The 23,288-nt window shown below is 35.1% G+C and overlaps 1 protein-coding gene across 2 annotated transcripts in view; it reads right to left on the bottom strand.

The window, feature by feature from the left end:
• Positions 1 to 679: 679 nt before the first annotated feature.
• Positions 680 to 23,288, bottom strand: part of PPP4R3A (protein phosphatase 4 regulatory subunit 3A) — a 35,704-nt gene continuing 13,095 nt past the window's right edge. The window contains exons 3-15 of one of the 2 annotated variants that reach the window (XM_040256637.1): positions 22,262 to 22,360; positions 18,159 to 18,776; positions 14,970 to 15,047; positions 14,772 to 14,888; positions 14,186 to 14,341; positions 12,418 to 12,549; positions 12,214 to 12,316; positions 10,612 to 10,770; positions 5,530 to 5,699; positions 4,579 to 4,721; positions 3,731 to 3,921; positions 3,090 to 3,316; positions 680 to 1,929 (exon numbers count right to left, since the gene is read on the bottom strand). In XM_040256637.1, the coding sequence (XP_040112571.1) occupies positions 1,819 to 1,929; positions 3,090 to 3,316; positions 3,731 to 3,921; positions 4,579 to 4,721; positions 5,530 to 5,699; positions 10,612 to 10,770; positions 12,214 to 12,316; positions 12,418 to 12,549; positions 14,186 to 14,341; positions 14,772 to 14,888; positions 14,970 to 15,047; positions 18,159 to 18,776; positions 22,262 to 22,360 (2,304 nt within the window). In that variant the 3' untranslated portion in view covers positions 680 to 1,818. The remainder of the gene's footprint in view (positions 1,930 to 3,089; positions 3,317 to 3,730; positions 3,922 to 4,578; positions 4,722 to 5,529; positions 5,700 to 10,611; positions 10,771 to 12,213; positions 12,317 to 12,417; positions 12,550 to 14,185; positions 14,342 to 14,771; positions 14,889 to 14,969; positions 15,048 to 18,158; positions 18,777 to 22,261; positions 22,361 to 23,288) is intronic. The other variant, XM_040256638.1, reaches the window with a different exon arrangement.

Below are 23,288 nucleotides of genomic sequence, written 5' to 3'. Positions count from 1 at the left end.
CAGACATTTCACATGGACTTTCTAGGTAATAAAGGAAGACATAATGTAATTAAGTTAGATCCTATTAAGTTTTTGTTCTTTATTTACAACATAAATTAAAATTATTAATTGCCAGAACTTGTGACCCAGAAGTATCTCTATACTGTAGTGAAATACACTTAACTCTTATAGTTAATAATGCACCCAGTTTCATTAAAAAAAAAAAAAAAATTAGTCCACAGTAAGACTCTCTCATGACTGTAGCAAGTTGCTGATTTCTGGTTCTCTATTCGCCTGTTCCATGGAGCCTTGTTTTTGGTACCGCAACGTACTGAGTGCTAGCAAAGGAGCTAAGGTAGAAGCACGCAGTGCTTGCTAGATTATCCAGTTAAAGTATGTGATACTTAAAATAGTATCCTTTTCCTAGATATGAATTTTTATTCACATTTGCAAATACATTCTTCCATAAGTTCTAAAATCTTCACTTTAGAAAAGTGAAGGTATGTGGAACTGAGATATTTATGTTTCCTTAAAATTTTAGCACACCTAAGACAATAAAAAGAACCTATTTAAAAAATAGTTAATAAAGTGTTATCTGATGGTCCTCTGGCCAGGTATTTATTTAGGAACCATCAATGACAACTCCAACTGGTATTCCAAAGGGAGCAGTTAAAAAAAAGAAAAAGAAAAATACAACTAATACAATTTCTCTTACTCTTCACTTTTATTATTCAAAAGTCAGTATGTTATTCTTAAATCATTCATCCTCAATTTTGATTTAATGTACCATCATTTTTTCCCAAGATATGAAATTTCAGAATCTCTTTGGAATACTAATTTCACGTTTCTAGGTTTAACAAAACTGTTGAAATTTTAAATTCCATTCTGTTTCCCTGAATTCTCAAGACAATTGCTGATGTAAATTTTAATATAAAATATTTAGTCACAAAATAGTATTGCTTTTTGTATGCACATAGTTGTAAGATTACTTTGCTTTTGTCAATAAAAACTATACCATCTTTCATAAAACTCTAAACAAATTAAGAAATGTAGAACAAAAATTACACATGGTAAAACAGGTACCAGCACAGCATTAGGTTATGTTACATCAAAAGAAAGTTTAATGGTCCCAAATATATATACTCAACAACTAAGCATACACTCAGAGAAGGAAAAAATCAAAAACAAAACGAAACAAAAGAATTATGACACACATGACCACATCTAGAATTCCACTCAATCTTTAATCAAGTAGGGACAAATCCCCACTTAAAAAAAAATCTGCAGTTTGAAGGGCAAAGGGAACAGATAAAAAAGAGGAAACTTTATATTCGCCCCTCCCCCAAAGAAGTTTTCCAAACCTGTTGTAACTTGACTAAAATGTTCAGAATGTATGATTTTAAAGGCAGGTCTCTTTATACAAAGAAACTGCTGGCATTCTTAACTGGTGAAGAATTACGGCAGAAAAGCCTATTCTTCTGAGTCTCAAACATGGTCCGAGAAAGCATATTCTGATTGTAGCAACTGACCAGTCAAACCAGAGTTCCACTTACAAAACCCCCTGCCCTGTTGGCTTTTTGTTTCCATTTCCTTCCCTGAGAAAAGGGCAATGTGTGGTCCAAGCTGGAGAGCTCAAAGGCGTAAGTCTTTCCCCTAAATGTGTAATATCCCCTCCTCCTGCTCCACTGAATTGGCACTTGATGAGCAGAAGTCAAGTGTGCGAGCTGATCGGTGTGTCAGTCATTCACAAGAAACCACTGCTTTGTTGGAGATGTTGTAGTGGGGAGGGGTAGAGAACCAGTTTTCTCGACAGGTACTGATCACAGGCAGTTGCCACTATTATGACTCAAACTTTGCTTTCTTTGACAACGGCAGAGTGTCTTCCTTGTCGTCATCCTCATCGTCATCTTCATCATCGTCAGGATAATCGACCAGACCCACGAGGCCTCCCTGTTCAGAAATAAGGATTATTTCAAGAAAAGACTACATTTTTTAATGCTCGTGTTTTAAGTCTGAGCAAAGGACATCTCCCCACCCCAATATACAAATTGGTTATTTCTGGGAGATGAGACTGTATAGAGCTGAAATTTATTACATATTTCCCAAGTTTTCCATGATAAATTTTTAGCAGTTGATGGAACTTCCCTGGTGGCTTAGATGGTAAAGAAATCTGCCTGCAATACAGGAGACCTAGGCGGGATCCCTAGGTTGGAAAGATCCCCTGGAGAGGGGAATGGCAACCCACTCTAGTGTTCTTGCCTGGAGAATCCCATGGACAGCGGAACCTGGCAGGCTATATAGTCCATGGGTTACCAAGAGTCAGACATGACTGATAAACTCAACACTTTCACATGATCCTTGGAAACCACTAGGGAGATAAATACTAAGTACTGAATTTAAAATTCAAAATTTAAGTTTTAAGACTTAATGCATTAAATTTTTTTTTAACACAGTCTCAACAGTATCAAAATTAAAACCACAGAAAATAAACAGACCACCAGAAGTAAGGGTAGACAGGCTCTCAGAGGCTAGGAAAGTGATTCTGCCCTGTTCCTTCCTCATTTCATCCAGGCCCTGCTCCTTCACCAGAAACCACCGTGGCTCATGTCAGACCTGATGTAGATCAATGAATTCCAAATGCCACTGTGTTCACTTAGTCCAGGGAAACATAAGGTGGCCAAAAAAATTGGTTTTTATTCAGAGATTATGTTTGTCCCCTATTTTGGTGGTAAAATTTTGATCCTTCCTAAATGAAATGTTTGTGATAGTATACAGTTAATTTTTATAAACCTTGCGTCCAGATATTTAAATTATCTTCTCCGCACGAAGTCTTTACCTGGGTATTAATTGGGAAATTTGATAAAATAATAAACTTTAAAATTTCTGTAAATGTTTTGATATATGCAAGTACGAGCCTAAGGTTCTAAAATGCAAACAGCCAAAATAAGAATATATTCAAACTTCTATATGGGTCATAAAAACTTTCAGAAATCTCTCAGCTGCTGGTGGGAGAATTATTCTCTATCACAAATGTTAAAATCAGTTCCAAAAGACAGTAACTGAAAGGAGTCCTAGTCATGACAACTAGTGTTGAGAGAGTTGGAACTTACCTTGGTAGTAATAGCTGCCGTCTGAGATGTACTTTTAGGGATGGATCCAGGAGAGCCTGGAGACCCTGGGGATCCAGGTGATCCTGGAGAACCAGGCAGATTTGTTGCAGGTGACTGGGTGGAGAGGGTAGTCTTTGTTCCACTAGAGAGGGAAAGCTTGAAACTTGGGCTCTGCCGACCAGAAAGATTCGTTTTCAGAAGCACCTCCTTTTCCTCACTTTCTTTTACTAAAAATGAGAATATTGTCAATAGTTGTCACCGGTACTCATTTTTTAAAATACCTCCAAGTGAGGTGGCACTAAAACACAGTAATTAACTAGCTTACTCCTTCTCAAGAGCAACACTGAAGTTCAGTTTATGAACAAAGCTTAGCAACAAAAGCTTAGCAAAACACTAAGCATCCTTATCCAGGAAAGGAAGGAAACCTTCATTGTTCTACCCTTCCGGAAATATCTTATGCAAGTCAGATGAAGGAAATTTAGTCTATACCTTCACAACAGAGCTATTTAATCCAGTCTATAAAAGCAAGAGTCTTTTAAGTCTGCTGTGACACAAAGTAGATACTAATCACTGTCAAGAAAAAAAGGATAAACCTAGAGTGAGAAAGCCTTCATTTTTTTCCGCCCATCTTTTCAACATACATTTCTTCCTCTCCATGAATTTACTTATTGGATCCATAATGTCATCATCATTCTTAGTTTTGTCAGATGGAGACACTACAGCTTCTCCATCTTCCATGTCATCTTCATCTGTGTTGAACCACATCTCCTCTTCATCTTCTAGTGTTCTAGCATCTCTTCGATATCGATGATTCCTCAAAATGGAACGCATACTGTGAGCAAAGAGAAGAAAGGTAAAATGAACAGACTTATAAAGACTTTTTTAGTCTTCAGATATTGTCCCAAATTACAGTCTTAATGGATTAATGGAATATTAACAGATTCACAGACATTGAGGCCGTGGGAAAAAAAAAAAAACAGAACAGATTTTACCCAGCACAGAACAAAACACTACACTCTACCATATCTAGTGTTAATTAGTGGAATCAAAATCCCTATTATCAAAATTGTACTGTTACAGATCAGTTATTAAACTAGGAATTGATAAGTCTTAATTTATGGATTTTAAAATATATCACAAGTATGTGAATTCAGGTAGTTTGGAAAAAGGTACACAACTTCATTAAAATAATTTGTAACATTAAAGAAAAACTAATAATCTGATTTTACTTTGGACACAAAAAATAGCCTTATTGTCATATCAGTGTTTTGCTTTGCTTTTTCTCTTTTGCACTAACTGGATATATATGCCTGAGATAGGTCTATAGGTCAAACTGCTATCCACCTAACATTGCCAGGAAAACATTTACATTGATCATTAGAGAAAACTACAACTTCCATTTATTTCCCCCTCCCTTGCCAAGCTAAATAATAAACAAAAAAGAGCTGCCACCATAAACCTGAATAGGTTCAAATATGTGGTAATCTACCTGTCAAGTTTGGGATTATCTTGCCTTTCTCTTTGTTGTTCAAATCTCAGTTTCAATCCTTTAAATGTTTGTACATAATCTACATCTTCCAGTGCTTTCCAGTAATTTTCAACTACATGAGCAGTTAATGATTTTATATCTTCCTAAAAAAAGAATTATAATACAAAATTATAGGGAAAATGTTATTTTAGCAAAATATGAGGCTTAACTGCAGTGAACTCATAAACTCTCCCAGAACAGCAATTTCATAAAATTGTTATCCAATCTTATATCCCCCAACTTTTGGTGCACCTCAAAATTATCCATGGCTCTTTCCAAAGTAAATGCCCAGGTTCCACCCTAGATGATTCTCATTCAGTTAAGTCTGGGCTGAGCAAATATATTTTAAAATCATACTACAAAACAGTGCTAGAGATGGATAGTGGTGATGACTACAAAACAATGGGAATGCACTTCACGCCACTGAACTGCACCCTTTAAAAATGGTTAAAAAGGCCAATTCTGTTATGTATACTTTACCATAATATTTTAAAAAAGCATGCCACAGATAATTGAGACACACACCAGTGTCTGAGAACTGCAAACATACTATATCATAAAAGAATCAAGTTTTTGCTCTTAAGAAACATGGAGGAACGTCAAGAAAAAGCCAGAAAACCTCAAAGTTAAAAACACATCCAAATACTATGTCAACTATAATTTCACTTTCTTAAAATGACCAATATGACATTATTATATCAGTTTTCAAACTATTCTATAAAAGACTCATAGCTGCTGAGAGAGATTATTTTTTTCTTAGTTGGAACTGAATCTCTCATAAGCTTTTGGTAACAATGGTTTCCTTTCAGAAATTCTCTCCAAATATAATCTCAAAAAAGCCAAAATACCAATAATGCTTATTAGATTTTCTCAAACAAAATCAAAATTCTAACTAAAAAGCATAGAACCTACCACTCTAATAAATTCAAACATTTCTATTATAGCAGAGTTCATCAGATTGTAGCGGGATCCATTGTTGAGAAATGCTTTGACTACTGGTTCAAATAAAAAACTTTTCATTATGTAGCGGTTGTAAAACTCATCTTTTAATCCAATGATCTTTCTCTTAAAACGAAGAGCACCTGAAACACAAAGGTATTGTTGTTCAAATCACATACCGTATTTTCGTATTTTAGAATTACCAAAAAAAAAAACAAACCCAAAACTATTTAATAAACATAGTTCTTCGTGCAGTAATAAGTTACTGCTTCCAGAAGTATGAACCTAAAAGATTACAAAAGGGTTATCAGAAAAATGTATTCTAAAAGTAGTGTATGTCATCATAGAACGCAAGTCTTAGCCAGAAAAATTCTGGAATTAAGTTACTAATTACACCAACATGTATCTTATATCTGAAGAAATAAGATTGGGCTAATAAATGAATCAACCTATCATACTACTGCAGATGAGAAAATTCCAAATGTAACCTTTTGTATATACCTTCAGAACAATAGAAGAAATATTAGGGCAATCCACTCTATAATTTGATCTTATTTTTGGACACTCTTATTATTTTGTATCAGGGTTAATGGGTTTACATTGGTTTGTATTTTGATGTGTTTGCAGAAATGCCATAAACCCACAGAAATCTGTAGGACCCCAAATTTGCCTTCCCATAGATTAGGAATCAATTTAGAGGATGCTTTTAAAATGTGGTCCTCTACGCTTGCTGCAGCGAGTATGCTTTTTTTCCCTAGTTTTCCTTTTTACAATTAATTAGGCTTTAACTTACAGATTAAAAGGTATATTTACATCTTGAAGTATGGGGAGTTACTTAAGTCACCATTCATCAAGATCCAAATATACTCAGACAGCTAGACTTCAACAAAGCCCTCTTCACCTAAACGTAATTATCAGTAAGTTAATGCCCCAGTTATTGTAAACAGTTCAAAAAAGCATACTCACTTCATGCAGTCACATCGTCTTCGGTTGGCAAGATTAAATATTGTGTTTGTATTTTGGTTTCTTTGGAGATCATGGAAGTGGCTCGTTAAATTGCCAATTTGTTATTAATCAAGTCCTTCATGAGCAGGTAGCCAGGCAACCATGCTGACACGGTTTCTGGGTAGGAAGGCAGAGGAGTAAAGCAGCTCAATTTTTCTTTAGTTGGCAGAAAAGAGGTCCACAAGTGAATGCCCAATTAGGTACAGTTGAGTATAAACTGCCTTAACAATCCAGCTTATTTAAGAGTGTCTCTTACTAAAGAGACACACTGGGCAGGGAGTTCAAAATAGTTTAAAAGTATTTTTAAACTACTGAATATTTTCAAATACAAAAGCATGGTGAAATAAAACATTTTAAACAATAAGCGTCATCTTTCTTTGTGATAATAAGTCAAAGCCTAACAATGAGTTTTGAGAGCCTTTTTTTTTTTTTTTCTTTAAATGTTGCCTGACAGAGGAACTTAGGAAGTTCCATTTGTCAGAATAAAAATCAGACTCATGCTAACAGGCCAAATTTTAAGCTTTTAGTAAATAAGGCAAGTGCTATTATCTTACAAATTGTTACTCCAACTCTGCAGGCTTTTTGGAGACTTGTGTCCTACCATAACACACACTAGCCAAACCCCGTGGTCTGCATGCATTTCCTGGGTACGTGAAAAGAACTCCCTTTCTAGAATTCACTAAGACGGAGTATGCAGATGGCGCCACTGCCATCTCCTCAACAGCAGTTTTGTTCAGAAACTGCTAAGGTGGATAGAATGTGATTCTAATGGGCTTTTTTGTTTTGCTCCTCATTGCCCTTATGTATTTATATTAAGAACTGTGTTATTTCCACCCATACCTCTCCCCAAAAAGAAACTTGTATGAAAAATATCCAAACACTATTCTTGTTCTTGAATAAAAACTTACTTCTAAAAATTTACCAGTGAGTTCTATGAAATCAAGCTGCTCAAAGGAGAGTAGAGAAAGCTTTTGGGATAAGTCAAATTAGCACAACTGTAGGATTTTCAATGTAAAAGTGGCACTCTGCTTCCACTCACATCTCTAACCTTCATTAGCATGCCAGGGATCTCTTAACGTTTAGTGTTAATCATCTCTGAAATAATAAATCTTACCTTATACAACATGAGATCTTATATATAAGTTTGAAACTTTTTGCCTCACATATAACTAATGATAGTTGACTAAATCATCTCCCAAGAAATTTTTCTTTACTTCATTCTTCATATAGATTTTCATATTTTAAATAAAAACAATCTGACAACATAAAGGTATGCGCTAAAAAGCTACAGTGTAAAATCCACGAATCTGGAAAAGGCCAAGACTGATAAAACTGGTGTGTATATGTGTGTATACTCAACACAAACATATCTAATGTATAAGGACTAGGTAAGAATTGGTGTTCTCACCCAGACTTATGTTGTCTTTAAATATAAGAAAAAAATTAAGAACCAGCAGATATAAAAAATGCAAAGTCCTCAAAATTTAAGCAATCTTTTGTCTTTACAAATGGACATCTAAATTTACTCATAAAACTTCCCTTAAAAAACAAACCATACTTAATATTTTGATGTACTCTTTTCTAAGACTGAAAACACCTTTAATCTCAAATTTATGCTAACTCTTAGAAATTCTTGAAAAAATTCCTACTGTATAGACAGTTATAAAGCATGCATCCCTAATGACTGGCATCTTCTTTCAGAAGCTACTCATTCTCAATCCTGGAAAGAGCCACACTGAGAATTATCTGAGAAAGAGTAAGGTTTAATCAATGATAGCCTAACTTAGTTTGGAAAATATTAATAAAACAAAACTTAGATTTTTGCAAGCATGCTTAGTTTCCTATAATACAGACTAATTTTCTCTTCATAGTTCTCATCAAACTGTGAGACATTTTCTTTGCAGTACTCTAAGCAAATAGCAAGATGAAGGACGAAAGAACAGGCCTTTCCTTCTCTGCCACTCGACCAACTAGGCTCACATGTCCCACCTATACCAAACCACTAACACACCACGCTTAAGATTTGTTCACTGGAATTATGTATTCAACCAGGAATGTCACCCTCTCTCATGATCAAGACACAACTTATTTTACTCATTTTTGCAAGACTTCCCTCATCTGCCTCATTCAGGTAGAATAAGTCATTTTCACTATGCATCCAAAGACACCCTGATATAATGCTGTTGTTTTGGTTTTAACTCCTAATGAACTCTGAGCCAACTTGACAGCTGAGTCTAGGTCTTAATCATCTTTATCCTAATACCAGGTATGTACCATACTCCATCAAATCTAAGATGCCACTGATTACAAAATACCTTTTCTACTATTAACAAAACAAAAAAAACCTACCAATCATAACATGTCATTAATTTTAAGACTCAATTTGATATGAGTATCAATACATATCTTAGAATCAATAAAATGTGGTAATAGATGTTAAATTTACTGAAACAAAACTAATTAATTTATTCATTTATTCAGTTTTTCCATTCTGTCCCATCTGCTCAAACTCCCTTTCCCACACTCAAATAAGACCTTCCAGACGTGAAAGAAAAATTCAGAGAGGCATTTGTTATTAACTCCCTCTCAACTTGCTTTGGGACTCTCTCTCTTCCTGTGGTAGGTCTGTAAGGAAACTGGGCCTGAGTTTGAAAGCCCTTCTTTATACGCACCACATGTGTTCTCAGTGCACACTGCAGAATGCACACCAGATAACTCAGCTCTAATAACTGTCACCCTGATAGGTTTCCTTCTAAGAAAAATTCATTGAACTTTCTATTTTTAATACTGTTTTAAAGATAAAATGTTGACATGGTAAGTTAACATTAGGAATATCCTTATGTTTTTAAATTTAAGGATACCTTCAAAATTAATTAAGCAAAACCTTTTTTTATTTGGCCATACCACATGGCTTCTGGGATCTTAACTCCCCAACCAGGTATTGAAACATGCCCTTGGCAATGAAAGTGTGGCGTCCTAACCACTGATCACCAGGGAATTCCCAAGCAAAATAATTTAAAATTAAAGTAAAAAAAAGATAGCAAAAACAGATGTTTATGTTCAGGCCTCTAACAGTGGATGATTACAATGCCTTTATATACTAACAAAACCAAACTTACCCATAAAAACCAAAAGGCCAAAAGAGTTACCAACAAACATCTCTTACTGAACCTCTAGTGTATCCTAAAATTGCTGTGTCAACTTACCAAAGAAGGCTGACTGCTGTATGATCAAGAATATTCTGTATTAATCTATTTATAATTCAGAAACATGTTTCACTTCAGAAAACTAGGGTCTTATAAATACAGTGAAAGTCAAATTTTGAAAAACGTATAACTAAAACAGCCTTGTTAGAAGACTTGTTGCTCTAAGAGTTGACAAACCTTTCTCATAAAGGTCTACCGAATACATATTCTAGGCTTTGTGGGCACAAATGGTCTCTGTAGCTTTTTTTATTATTTCAACAATGCTTTAAAAACATAAACTACTTTTCAGCTTCAAGTTGTGCAAAAACAGACCACGGACTGGATTTGGCCACAGCTGTGGTTTGTTACCCCTGCTCTAAAATATCTGAGGTAACACAATGGGGGAAAACATTTGTGGAATTAATGAATGGACCATCTGTAGACATTTGTGCTTGGCAGTCTGTAACTTAGAAAAAAACGCATTTTGGAAACTTAGTACTATTAGCTATGTTTTCCAAATTATGACTATATTCTTCATGACAGTGTGAGATTCTAGTCTCACAAGAGTGTGACTAATTTGTGACTGTCATGCCATATATACTAAGTAAAAAATAAATAAGGTAATAAAATGATTTAAGGTGTCATTTTAATAATGTAATACTTTAAAATATATCTTTATTGTATACTGAGGAAGAAGAATTAGGAAAATCACTGCTCAAAATGTGGCAAAAATACATGATCAGTACAGTTTAGTATTAGAACCTAGGTTTCCTGAAATCAGTGATCTTTTCTTCTCAGGCCACAAGACTGAAAGCTAACGCAATGATACAGAAACAAGAGGTAATGCAGCAGAAGCAGCACTCACACAGCGCCAAGAAAGCGTGCCTCGAGGCCATGAGGACCAGCACCCTCCGGAGGATGTCTTTGTTAATGATGTAGTTCTTTATGTGGTAGGTGTGGTGCTCCACACAGAATGTCAGCAGTTCCAGCACCAACGCCAGCAACTGGGCAGTCTGAAAATCATCTGAAGAGAACACAATCGTACTTAACGGCTTATATTCATTTCCCCCCAAATTTCAATCAAATAAAATCCTTTCGATTAACCCAAATATGTTCAGATGAAGGAAAAGGAAACTAACATTTACTAACGTTGCCTACCATGTGCTAAGAACTGTGCTTCCCATTTCTCACATCTAATTTAAACAACTCTGAAGAATTAAGTGTTGTAAGACCCAGGTGTGAAATATTAAGGCAACTGAGATACAAATTTATTACATCTGCTTTATTCCGAAGCGTGAGAATGCTCTACCATGTCTTACCATATCCCTCAGCGGATGCAGATATCACAGGAGGTCCTACCAGACATCACCCAGCTTTAATGAACGGCTCTCTCGGCTCCTTTGATTTGTGTGCTTGATTTATGCCTCCTTTTACTCCATATTACTGAGTCCACACTGCATTATAATCTAATCACTGGTTTATCTTCCTTACCAGGCAGCAAGCCTCCAAAAGTATTTCACACATTTTTTAAAAAATTTCCTTCACTTAACCCCTAAAGATTAGCAGAGTGCCTTTCCCACAGAGGGCTAACAATAAATGTTTGATGAACTAAACATGTAGGTTTGGAAGGGAGCCTCAAGATTTACCTACTATATATTGTGTTCCTAAGACTTACTTCCAGAGTCATAAAAAAGGGTAAATTAACATGTTTTTAAGTGGTATTATGAATTATCAATATAACATATTTAACTTATATGACAAAATCACTTATTGTCAAAATTTCAGTAAGCAATTTCTCAATGTAGATCCTAAAACTACTGTTATTTTCTAAATCTCACACACAGACACACCCAAGCTAAAGGAATAAAATGCAGAAATAAATAATCCCAACTTGGAATAATCCTCAATGCCAAAAAAAAAAAAGTTTAATACTGAGCACAAGCTTTGCTCTAGCTACACATGTGAGGTGCACATAACTTAAAATCAATCCTCTAAGAATTACTTCCATTTGTTTCATATATGTAAATACAAACTAAACACAAATATTGCTTTAACAAAAAAATTGTTTTAAAACTGAGAGCAACAAATTATCTCTGCTATCTTCTTTCAGAGTTCTACTACCTCTGATTATAACACTTAAAAAAAAGAAATTTATCTTGACATTACCTCTTTTGAAAATGTATTAGTAGACCTCCTGGCGGCTCAGATGGTAAACAATCTGCCTGCAATGCAGCAGACCTGGGTTTGTTCCCTGGGTTGGGAAGATCCCCTGGAGAGGGGAATGGCTACCCCACTCCAGTATTCTTGCCTGGAGAATTCCATGAACAGAGGAACCTGGCAGGCTACATACAGTCCATGGGATCGCAAAGAGTTGGAAACGAATGAGCGACTAATACACATTAACACCAACTTTTTGGGTTTCAGAATTCAAAACGAAGAACTTAACTACCGACCTATATTATCTTACCTTTGCTAGGTTTGTCTTCAGTTGTATTTGCCAGTAAGGGAGCAGTAAGGACATGCATACAGTGCTTGTAGAAGAAACCCAGAAATTCAGTCTTTTCTGTTTTCTAAGGAATCAAAAACACTTTCATGAACTTTAACTGCACTGGTTCCTACCAGCAATAAAAATTATACTAGCATGAAAAAGAGAAAAATGCCCGTGGCTTACATTGGCAGTAGCCAACATGTTTTCCGGATCAACTAATGTTCGAAGCAGGCCCATAAGCTGGACTGCTCCTCCAAGTTCAGGGTCTGTATCACAAATCATATGTTCTATGATGAGGTTGATGAGCAAAATATCCTGTTGAGAAAAATGCACATAATAAGGATCACTTATTACAGGAGAGAATGGAAAGAGCACATACTATGACACATGCTACTGTATCACGCCTGTATCTTGTTAACTGCAAACCAAACACTCGACTGGCTGAATGGGATAGTGAGCAGTTTCCCTAAGTATGGTATAGGCACATTACACAAACAGTACCAAAACAAAAAGAAAGTTCCTTTTTCTATTATCTTTAAATCCTCTTGATTAAAAGAATGTTTAGTTAGAATTTATAATATTGTTCTTTCACTGCTATGATTCCTTCTATTTATGGCAAATAGTAACTGTATCTATTCTCCATTTATGGAAATGATGTAAAGTTTCCATTTAAAACAAATTTAAGGAAAAAATAGCTGATACCTAAATGTCTAAAATTGGAGGAAATAAGATTGTGTTATTTAGAGAGCACACAGGAGAACAAATATAGATATTCCAAATGACTTAGAAAATTGACTGCTAGTTTTCCTGATCCTCTACTATGATTGGTTTTCGTGGCTCAAGGAGTAAATAAAGACTGAGGGATTCAGTGAGAAAATCTCTGCTCATGCCTATATATGCAGTAGTAGGACAGACAAGGAGAAAATGCAGACAGTCTATGAAAATGATGATCAAAACTGGGAATCAAGATTACAGCACATGAAGAAAGTACATCGATATGTGTTCAACTAGTGGCTTACAGGGCTAACAATAGTCCTTAAAAAAAAAAAACCTGTATGTTTATTTAGGTTTTCAAGATAGGACTATTTTATAAAAGGAAAAGATAACATTCAACAGTTCAATCTGGCACTTCCTGCACCTACCCTGACATTATAATTTTCTTATAAAATTATTAAATATACAAGTTTCTAGGCATTCCACTTCATTCTGACATCACAACACATTAAGATCTTTTAAAAATGTAAGAAATATTTTCTATTTTGTAAAAATACAATAGGGTAGAATTCTGCATACATATTTCTTCTAAGAGGTGTCTTTTTTACCTCATCCCTTAAGAAGGAATTCAGGGCAGGATATTATTAAGTAACAAAGTACTTTCAAGATTTTATAGGGGAAGGAGGAAATAAAAACTCAGGATCACTGGTTTAATTATCTGAAAACAGCGCACACACTTAGTGCTTCCAGATACGCCATGTACCACAGACTCTGGAAGCACCTTTCACATCACCAGGATACACTCTCACTGACTCTGAAACTGACTGGTGTTACAGGGGATGGAGGTGGGATGTGTGTGCATTCTTCATCATTCTTGTTGATTTTGAGACTCTCTCCCTAACAAAGCCAATGTTTTCCTAGGGAAATTATTCATAATTCCACAAAGAGAAGACCAATTTATTGACTAAATGATTTAGACAACACAACACAGCAGGTTAATTTCAGAATTAAGAAACTTCATCTCAAAAACTTTTAAAGAAATTTAAGTTGAGCATTATCAAGTAACTGCTGTAAGACAATTTATAGACTGAGACAAGAGTCAATTTAGGAGAAGAATAAGTCATGATATTATGGCTATACTTTTCTCAAACATTAATTATTTAAGTCTTTAAGAATGAATAATAAATATAGTTATAGCTCCCCATGTATACTTACTGTTAGCGCAAATAATATTTACCTTGTTGGTTATTTTTTGCTCTGTTAACTTCTTACTTACATCATCGTTCTGTTGTGCCTCCTGCATGACAAACTCTCGTACCATGGATGGATTATATTCAACCAAGTATGAGAATATATCAGTAGCAGCACTTCGCACCTGTGTATCATCCATGCCCTGCAGATAAAAAACACACTCATTTCTCCTATAATAATAAAAACATGGAACTTGCACCTATATAAATCCAAAATCTAACAAATAATAATAATAAAAAAAGGGAGGTCAAGGAAATTCTGCCATATGTAAAGTTCTTGTTCTGTGGATAGTTATACTTTCTATTCCTGTTTCTTTTTCTACTTTAACATTTCAATGAATAGGCTGCAAAGTTAACAAATGATTAAAAATATGGAAAATTCCCATGAGTGTCCTTTCAGTACTGTGTTACAGGCTATCTAATACTAGGACTTTATAGCTTTTTAACTTTATGTATTACACAACTTATAGTAAATATTGGCTATAGTCAAATAGTTGCATGTTACATAAAAAATACAGTATTTTGTGGATTAAAAATATAATGGTAATTAAGTATAAGGAGAAATAAACTTACAAGGATGACTTCTAAAGCTGGTAATATACCCATGTTTGACAAAGTCTTGAAAAAAGCATCTCTGTTTTGAGGTTGTAGCGTTTGGGAGAATGCACAAAATTCTTTTAAAAAGTTAACCTGAAATTAAGAAAAAGGGTAAGTAATTATAAAAGCTATGTTGTTTTAGCTTCATGCCCTTCATAATATCAAATTTCTTACCAACTCTTGTCTTTTTTCCTCATCTGTTGCTTCATCTGTTAGTTGTGCAAATAAATCTGTCAGAAATTTTTCATCTTCCTGTGAAATCAAAGGATAAATTTAATCATGCCAATAGTTAAGAATATACTTTTAAGATACTATTATAGAAGATATAAATTGTAATAATTAGAAAAGGGGAGATGGTATTGGCAATGCTGTTTTTTAAGAGTAAAAAAACTATTAAAGGATAAATTGGGCATTTATAAGGATATCCTTCGTATTTCGGCAAGGCTCTATTTCCTAAGGGCCACATTATAAATATTTTTCTAAGGGCCACATTATAAATATTTTAGGCTTCTCATTCTCTACCACAGCTACTCAACTGTTATCGTAGGAAGTGGCCATAGGCAATGTCAGTGAATGAGTATGGCTGTGTTTAGATAGAACTTTATTTATAAAAACAAACATGGTTTATACACGCATCGTTTTCATAGGGTTTCATAACCTTAACCTTAGAAGTTAAGGTTCTATAACCTCAACCTTAGAAGTTAAGGTTCTATAACCTCTCAAATGAAAATAAAACTTCCTTCACATTTTAAAAACAGAAATGATTCAATTACTTAAAAAGCTAAATTCAAAAAAAAAAAAGCTAAATTCAGAACTTTTAAAGAAACATTAAAGATTTCCACATACACAATAATTTAACACATAATCAAATTATTCTGAAAATGAGTCAAATGATACTCTTATAGGATACTAATCTGAGCATGTAGAAGTTAAAAAGTACAGAACTTGGAAATAACATATGTTGTCTTATTCTTACCTCTTTATAATTGAGACACGATTAAGAAATTTACCCGAAGCTCAATCACAGTTAGCAGGGAGGTAGGTAGAGCCTTCCTGACTGCCTGTTCAATTTTTTCTGCCACTATTTTTAGTTAAAATTTTGTTTTAATTCCATACTACCACATCAAGTAGAAGTAAATTCAATAATACACGCCCTACAGTTATGCCTATGAGTTATCTCCCATTAGTTTATAAACCCCATATTCACTACTGTAAGTGCTCAAGAAACATTTTGTGATACTAAATTAGTTATTCCCACCTTTACTTCTACAATACATACGCCATATCTCAAATGGCATCCAATATCAAGATCCACCTTGGATATACCCCAAATAAAAATCTAATGATTAAAAAACAATCTCTGCACTGCTGCAAAGTGTAAACAATTAAGCATGCTCCACAGTATTACACAGAATATAACCAGTCAATGGTAAGGCTTATGACCATGTACAAGGTGGGTAGAACCTGCTTTAATTACTCCTTGTCAAAAAATTTGTAAAACTCTTTCTTCACAGCAGCACTTTGGATATAAATGCTCAGCAACAAGAGAACAGAAGGACTACAGCACTGGCAGTGAGCATTTTACAGAGCATACTGTAAGGAAACAAAACTTAACTTGAAATTATTCATACTTAATGAGTAAAACTGGCATTTTACCAGTCTGAAGACCAAGAAAAACAAGTGACAGATCCCTGTGAAACAAAACAAACGAGAACCATGTGGAGCTAAATAGAAGGACCAACAGCACTCAGGACTATCCAAGGAAACCAGGAATCAAAACTACACCAGAACAAAGGATCTGTTAGGTAGCTGGCAAAAACTAGTTCCTTAGCAAAGAACAAATGAACATTAGTACCAGAACCCTCCTTTTTCCATTATCAATCACAGTACACTATGTAGAGGAACACTGCTGTAGTTACCAAATTGTATTGCCTGTATCATTTTCTTAAATGAATGAAAAATAGGTCAAATTAGTCAATATGAACTGGACTTATCACTAGCTTCAGAAAAGCAGTTTTGGTAAAATGGACCTTTCTATTTGAATTCATGGGTGTGTGTGTTTGTACGTATGTATTTTATATATGTGTTTATATATATATATATATATATATATATAGTGACAAAACCAGGATCACTGAAAATATAGTTTCCTAAAAAGGAATAGACAAAAATTATATTTACAGTTTTATTCATAACATATGCTACCAAGCAGCTCTTGCTGACATTTATTTGCTTCATTTTTTAATATAACAAATCCAGGTTCCAAATAATTATTTTATTTATAGATCTGGGGTAAAGTCTTAGAGCTTTCAAATCACATCACATATATGTTATTGTTACAATATTCTGGGTAGGAACAAAGCACACAGGAGGTGTGCAACTCACAAATCTCGACACTAGGAAGACATATTTCAGTTGGACTAGACTAATTCATGCACCATGGGATAATTTACTGAGAGATTCTCTGACTTTGGGGCTGCTACAAATGCAGATTACCAGCCAGCTCAGAGATCTGGATTGTGTGTTTTGTGCAGAATCCAGGATGCATCCTAGGTAATTCTGATGCAAGCACCCTAACACACCACACCCGAGAGACTGGGCATACTATAAAAAGAAATTCTGGAGTTTACATTTAATAAGCGATTAACAGATATTTAAAATAATACTCAAGAGTCTTGTATCATGTTCAATGCTTTACAAGCATGCATCTTATTTAATCTTCAGATGACCTTATAGGGTAGATACTAATATCACCAACCTTAAGATTAGGAAGCTGAAGCTTTTAAGAGATTAAGAAAGTTGCCCAAGTCACACAGCTATTAAGTAACAGGCAGAGCTGAAACTCAAATACAAGCCTAACCTCCCAACACTCTCATCCATTACAAAAGCATGCCTTTTGGAAGGGAGAGACACAGCTGTAACTTGCCAACTCTTGACCCTAAAGCTAGACCTTTAGTAAATAATTACCCCAGAATCCTCCAAATTTTATAGAATTTGTATTCTATAGTTAATGACATATTTTTTGGCTTCTATTTTTTCTTCCTTGTTCCAATCTATTCGGTTTTATGCCTAATTGATAGTTTAATATCCCTAAAGTTCTACATTCAGTTGTTTCATTCAGATCCTTTCTCTATAATTTCTTTGAGCTAGATTTTTTTAAAAATCACCTTTATCATCCCTAATCCAAACACAACCTTCTGTGTTCTGCAGTATTATATATTATAATCTCTTGCAATATCACCAAAGTAAATACCTTTAGACAAAAAATAAAATTCAACTTATGTGCCTAAAGGAACAGAAAATTTTTGCTGAAGGCAATGGGCATTTTTTTAAGCAGAAAAAAAAAAGAATGATCTAACTCACCTGTAACATACCAACAATTTCTACCTTATTGAAAAAAATAAAGGAGTGAAGTGTTGACAACATATTTTCTTCGAAGACTGAAGGGGTAGGTAGAACCATATCTTGTATATACTGAACTCTGTATGTCTGATGAATTTTTTGTTTCAACTCAGGATCTGATATGGGAATGACTTCTTTAAACTTGGCTGTTTTTGTTAGAAATTCCCTATGTTTTCGTGGTTGTGATAAAGCAGGATCATATTCTAAGCATCCAATGACGTCCATGATACATTCCTCAGAGAACATAACTTCAAAAAGAGCAGTTCGATTCAAGAGGAAGATGCCTTTGATAATTTCATACAAGTGGTGCAGTCCTTCAATATTTTCCAAATCCTCACACACATGAAAAAGCTCTAAGAGCTTTTTAATATAACCCTCATTTTCCAGTGCTAGTGCAAGTTTTTCACGACGCAGGGGAGAAGGTAAGGATGACGCCACAAGTTCTGCAATTTCCTCGAGACGACTTAATTCGCAAGACGGCAATTCTAAACCTGGTGACGACATGTCATCGAAACGCTCCTCTTCAGACTCATCCACAAGGTCCTGAGTGATGTCCACTGACGGGTCCTTTCCTTGAACCTGTTAAACAATATTTGTAACAGCTGAGGAAGTATAATCAAAGCAAATCTAAATGATATTCTTAGATATAAGAAACGTATAACAAAACTATGATGATTTCCAAGATTAGAACTTTCTTCAAACTTGACACAAATGCCTGTTTTTCTAAGCACATTTCTATAAATAATACACTTTTAATTTTAAGGAAGTTCAAAGCTCAAAAATGTAATAAGCTTCCTCATAAACACAAGGTTTATCAGCAATGGAAACATTCTAACACCTGCTGAAGTATCGGTGACTGTGACTTAAAACTGCCCTGCAGATTCATAATAAAGAGGCCTGATGGTAAAACACCCATTCATCAACAGACCAGGGCAAACCCCAGAAACATTCCTAGCATTATGCTATGGTACATCCATTAAACTCTTCAAAGTTTAAGTAAAATTCAAACAAATGCTGTGACCATAGAAAATATGTATCATTGTAAGTAATAAGAAAAATATTTAATATCAGTTAATTTAGAAACCAAGGGAAAAGAGCATGTACAAACTGGCTTTGGACCAAAGTGGGTCACTGATTTGGTATAAATGCTGGTTGGTAGCCCAAAAATATGATTAAGAAAAACTGAGCTGGAAACAAGTGCACCCACATAAAAATAAAACCACACAAAAAGTAACTGCAACCTATATGTAGTAGAGCTATGCCCTAAGAATACCTGCTTAAAGTAACCAAACCATGAAGTTTTTCTTTGTACACATCCAGACCTTTACCTTTCATGATCCCCTAGAAGCTCTAAAGTTTGTCATAAATCCCCACCTTATGTCAGTGTAGGGGACTCTATTTATAAAAAATTAACTCATAAGTCTTCACAGTTAAATATAATTTAAGGTAAAAAACTTTTTACAAAAGGTCAAAGATTTTTTCGGAATGAAATGAGTTTTGCTCTCTTGGCCCTATAATCTGACACTGGCATTAAACCAGCTCAAAAGGCCAAACTGAAAGGCAAAGGGATGGAAAAAACAGGCCTCATATGAAATGACCAACAAACTTAAACTGCTTAGAATGGTTAAGAGATGTTGATGGATATCAGAAGGGAAGAAGACCTGAACTAAGTCTTGAAATATGCTGCAAGGTGACACCATCTTGACCTTAATCCACTGGGCAGAACCACTAAAAGGAGGCCAGGCACATTCACAGCTTGTACCTGGCATGGTCTCAAGTTGGCTCTGGATTTTTGAAATTACATAAGATCTCACCACAGCTTTAGACTCCTAATATTCAAGCTATAGCTTTACCTATAGAAACATGGTAGGCATCTGATTACAAAATCAAATGAAAAGGGATGAGAGCCTGTAATTGTACTGAAAATGATATCTTCTTGAGTGAACTCGCAAATATGAAGACTGAACAGGTAATCCAAAAGGCCTGTGTTTAGGAATCTGATCTGCTTAGGGAAACAAGGTGAAACTCTTAAATATTTGACAAGTATGTTTCAGTCTTGCTTTCAGAACAGAAGCAATTTGAGAATGAAAATTTTAAAAGGAAACGAGGCTAAGCTAGAAGAAAGAGCTTTCCTGGAGAAAGGATAAATCTCAGAAGTTAATCTGGATATAAAGAAAATGAGAATGTGAAGACCGTAAAAGATGGTCAGTCAAGGTCATAAGTCATGTTGAGAAATGACATGCTGAACATGAACTGTGTACTATATCAGAAAAGAACAACAAAGTAGGCACGATTCCCAGGAATGTTACTATAGAGAAAACTATACTAGTACTACTAGTGTCCCAAGAGAAAATGAAGAATTTATGGTGTTACAGACTAAGGAAAAGTATAATAAAGGTCTGAGAATTTTAAAGACAACCCAGGCCTGACAGTAACAGACTGAATCCAGGTCTGAATTAAATACTAGCCTAATAAAAGACTGTGTGCAGGGTGGGGCTGTTCATCTCAGGAAAGTGAAGAGGAAACAAGATTTGTGTGAATAACAGATACTTTCAGCACCACCCTGAGCTCATTAATTTCATCTCTTTCTACGGGAGAACTCCAAATGACAAAATCTAGAGGAATATGCTGTAGAAACAACTGTATGGGGCAGAAAGCAAAGAAAACATGAAGAAGGCATAAATACATCTATGTTAGTTTTTTCACCCGTTAAGAAAAGGAAAGGGACAACTAAACAGGTTAATTTATGAAACACAACTGAGTAGAACGGTATAGCGGAAATAAACTCTGCAGGTTAAGGAAAACCTGTTGTCTCAAGAACACAGGCTTCTATAGTCTATTCAGGCAGTGGCTCTCAAATGTCATGGTTCTCCAGAGTTACCTGAAGCAGGCACTGACAGACAACTGCCAAGCCTGTTAATAAAACTGTAACTGGGAAGAGAACCATGTCCATCTGTCATCTATGACTACTTTCTCAGTACAACAGCAGAACTGAGGAGCTAAACAGCACAGTCCACAAAGCCTAAAATATTTATTACCTTGCCCTTTAAACAGAGAAAATCTGATCCAGAAGGCTTATTAAAACTGCTACCTACCTAAAACAGAATTACTGGTACCTATTAATAGAGTTTTTACTTCAGCAGATCTGGGAAGGAGGTCTCATAATTTGCATTTTTATCAGATCCCAGGTCATGCTCATTCTGCTGGCTTAAGGATCACATCTTGAGAACCAATGAATTAAGGAATCTGCTCAAAGTTATTTCTTCTCCAGATAAAATAAACATAAGGATAGAGAAAGTGTCCTTAGAATATAATGGTCTATATGAGTCTTTAATAAGAGAAAACAGCTTGAGCCACTCAAGTGCATTATCAATGACCATTCACAAAAGATTGTGGAGATGTTACCACTAGACTGAGGTACTAGAACCACTAAGGAATTCTGGAATCAACCGAGAACAAAAATGATAAAACTGAAGAGATAGTCAAGACTCACAAGAAGTTACTGAACAAAGAGTTAAGATGATCAGACTTCCATTTTAAAGAAGATACTCTAGCTGTGTAGATCTGGGATGAATGCAATAAACCAAGCAAGAAATGATGGTAGCTTAGTAAACCAACAGCAGTGAAAATGAAGATAAATGAATGCATTGAAGACTTAAAGAGTTTAAGGACTGAATGGACAGAGAGGATGAAGGAAGGATAAACATGTTTCTGACTTCAGCAACTGGATGGCACTTACTGAGATGAGAGAGATAGGAGAATGAACAAATCTCAGTGAGTTTATGCTCAGTTTTAGACTACTGAATTTGAGATGCTAGTAGCACTCATGGAGGACAGCTCTGAAAGGCAGGTGAATATAAAACTCTGGAGTTCAGCAAAGGTCTGGACTGGGTACACTGGTGTCAATATATTGTGCTTTTCTATACATCAAGTTTTTCACAGACAGCACTAATCTATATGCAATGTGTCTCTATGCATTTTAAAGTATAAGGCATTAGCTTAAAGCACAGCAAAAAACAAAATGCTTAAAATGAAAGCATATTGATTTTCTACTTTTAAATTACCTGACATATCTTCTCCCAAATTTCATCACATCCAGCTTTTTCTTGAAAGCTGAGGGCCAAGTCATAATTTTCTGCTTCAGACCACACAATCAAAGTGTCCTTAAGAGAAAAAAAGAAGTCTGAATGATTAACATATATTATCACAAACTACTTTAAAGTAAAAGGCAAATGAACAAAACAATAGGGAAACGAGAACAGTACTCATTTTTACTTTTTGCAACATTGGTATCAGTCATTTCCAATGTTCTTTTACACTTCACTTTATCCAATCTATAAAATGAAAACAACGTTCTCCTTAAGGAAAAGTTGAACCCATATATGAAAGGCACAACTGAACACACAATCCAAATGTATCGAAAGATATAAACTAAAATTACATCAGTTTGCTTGCACATTCAGTCACATTTTATGCTCTAGTCAAAACGCCCAAAGAGAAAGTCTCCGTCTTTTCATAACAAGGCTATGTTAAGAGGATGGGATTAATAAAATAAACCTAGCTCCTCCCCCTAACTGTCAGTATCCGGTGTTCTTTACCTGGGGCACTTGAGGCCCGGAACATCCTTGAAATTATCAGTTAAATTTGTAATATGTGAGCATTTATCTGGACAGAGGTTTTTTTTTTTAACTTTTACCAACATTCAAGAAGCAAGATGCTGCTGCTGCTGCTGCTAAGTCGCTTCAGTCATGTCTGACTGTGCGACCCCACAGACGGCAGCCCACCAGGCTCCCCGTCCCTGGGATTCTCCAGGCAAGAACACTGGAGTGGGTTGCCATTTCCTTCTCCAATGCATGAGAGTGAACAGTGAAAGTGAAGTCGCTCAGTCGTGTCTGACCCTAGCACCCCTTTATTTTTCATACTGACTTTTTTATGATAGTAAGTTTAATAAACAGTTTTTACTAAAGATGTCATCTCAGCAAGACTACAATCACAATGCCAAGACCACTTTACATTTGCTGTAGTACAGTATATATTCTACAGTATGCATGGTATAATATTTACGCAGTTTAAGATATCTTTTCAAGCTTG

The sequence above is a fragment of the Oryx dammah genome, unplaced genomic scaffold (assembly GCF_014754425.2).
Source record: "Oryx dammah isolate SB20612 unplaced genomic scaffold, SCBI_Odam_1.1 HiC_scaffold_16, whole genome shotgun sequence".
Taxonomy (NCBI): Eukaryota; Metazoa; Chordata; class Mammalia; order Artiodactyla; family Bovidae; genus Oryx; species Oryx dammah.
The sequence above is the reverse complement of the archived record's forward strand: the minus strand, read 5'-3'. Positions and strand labels throughout refer to the sequence as shown.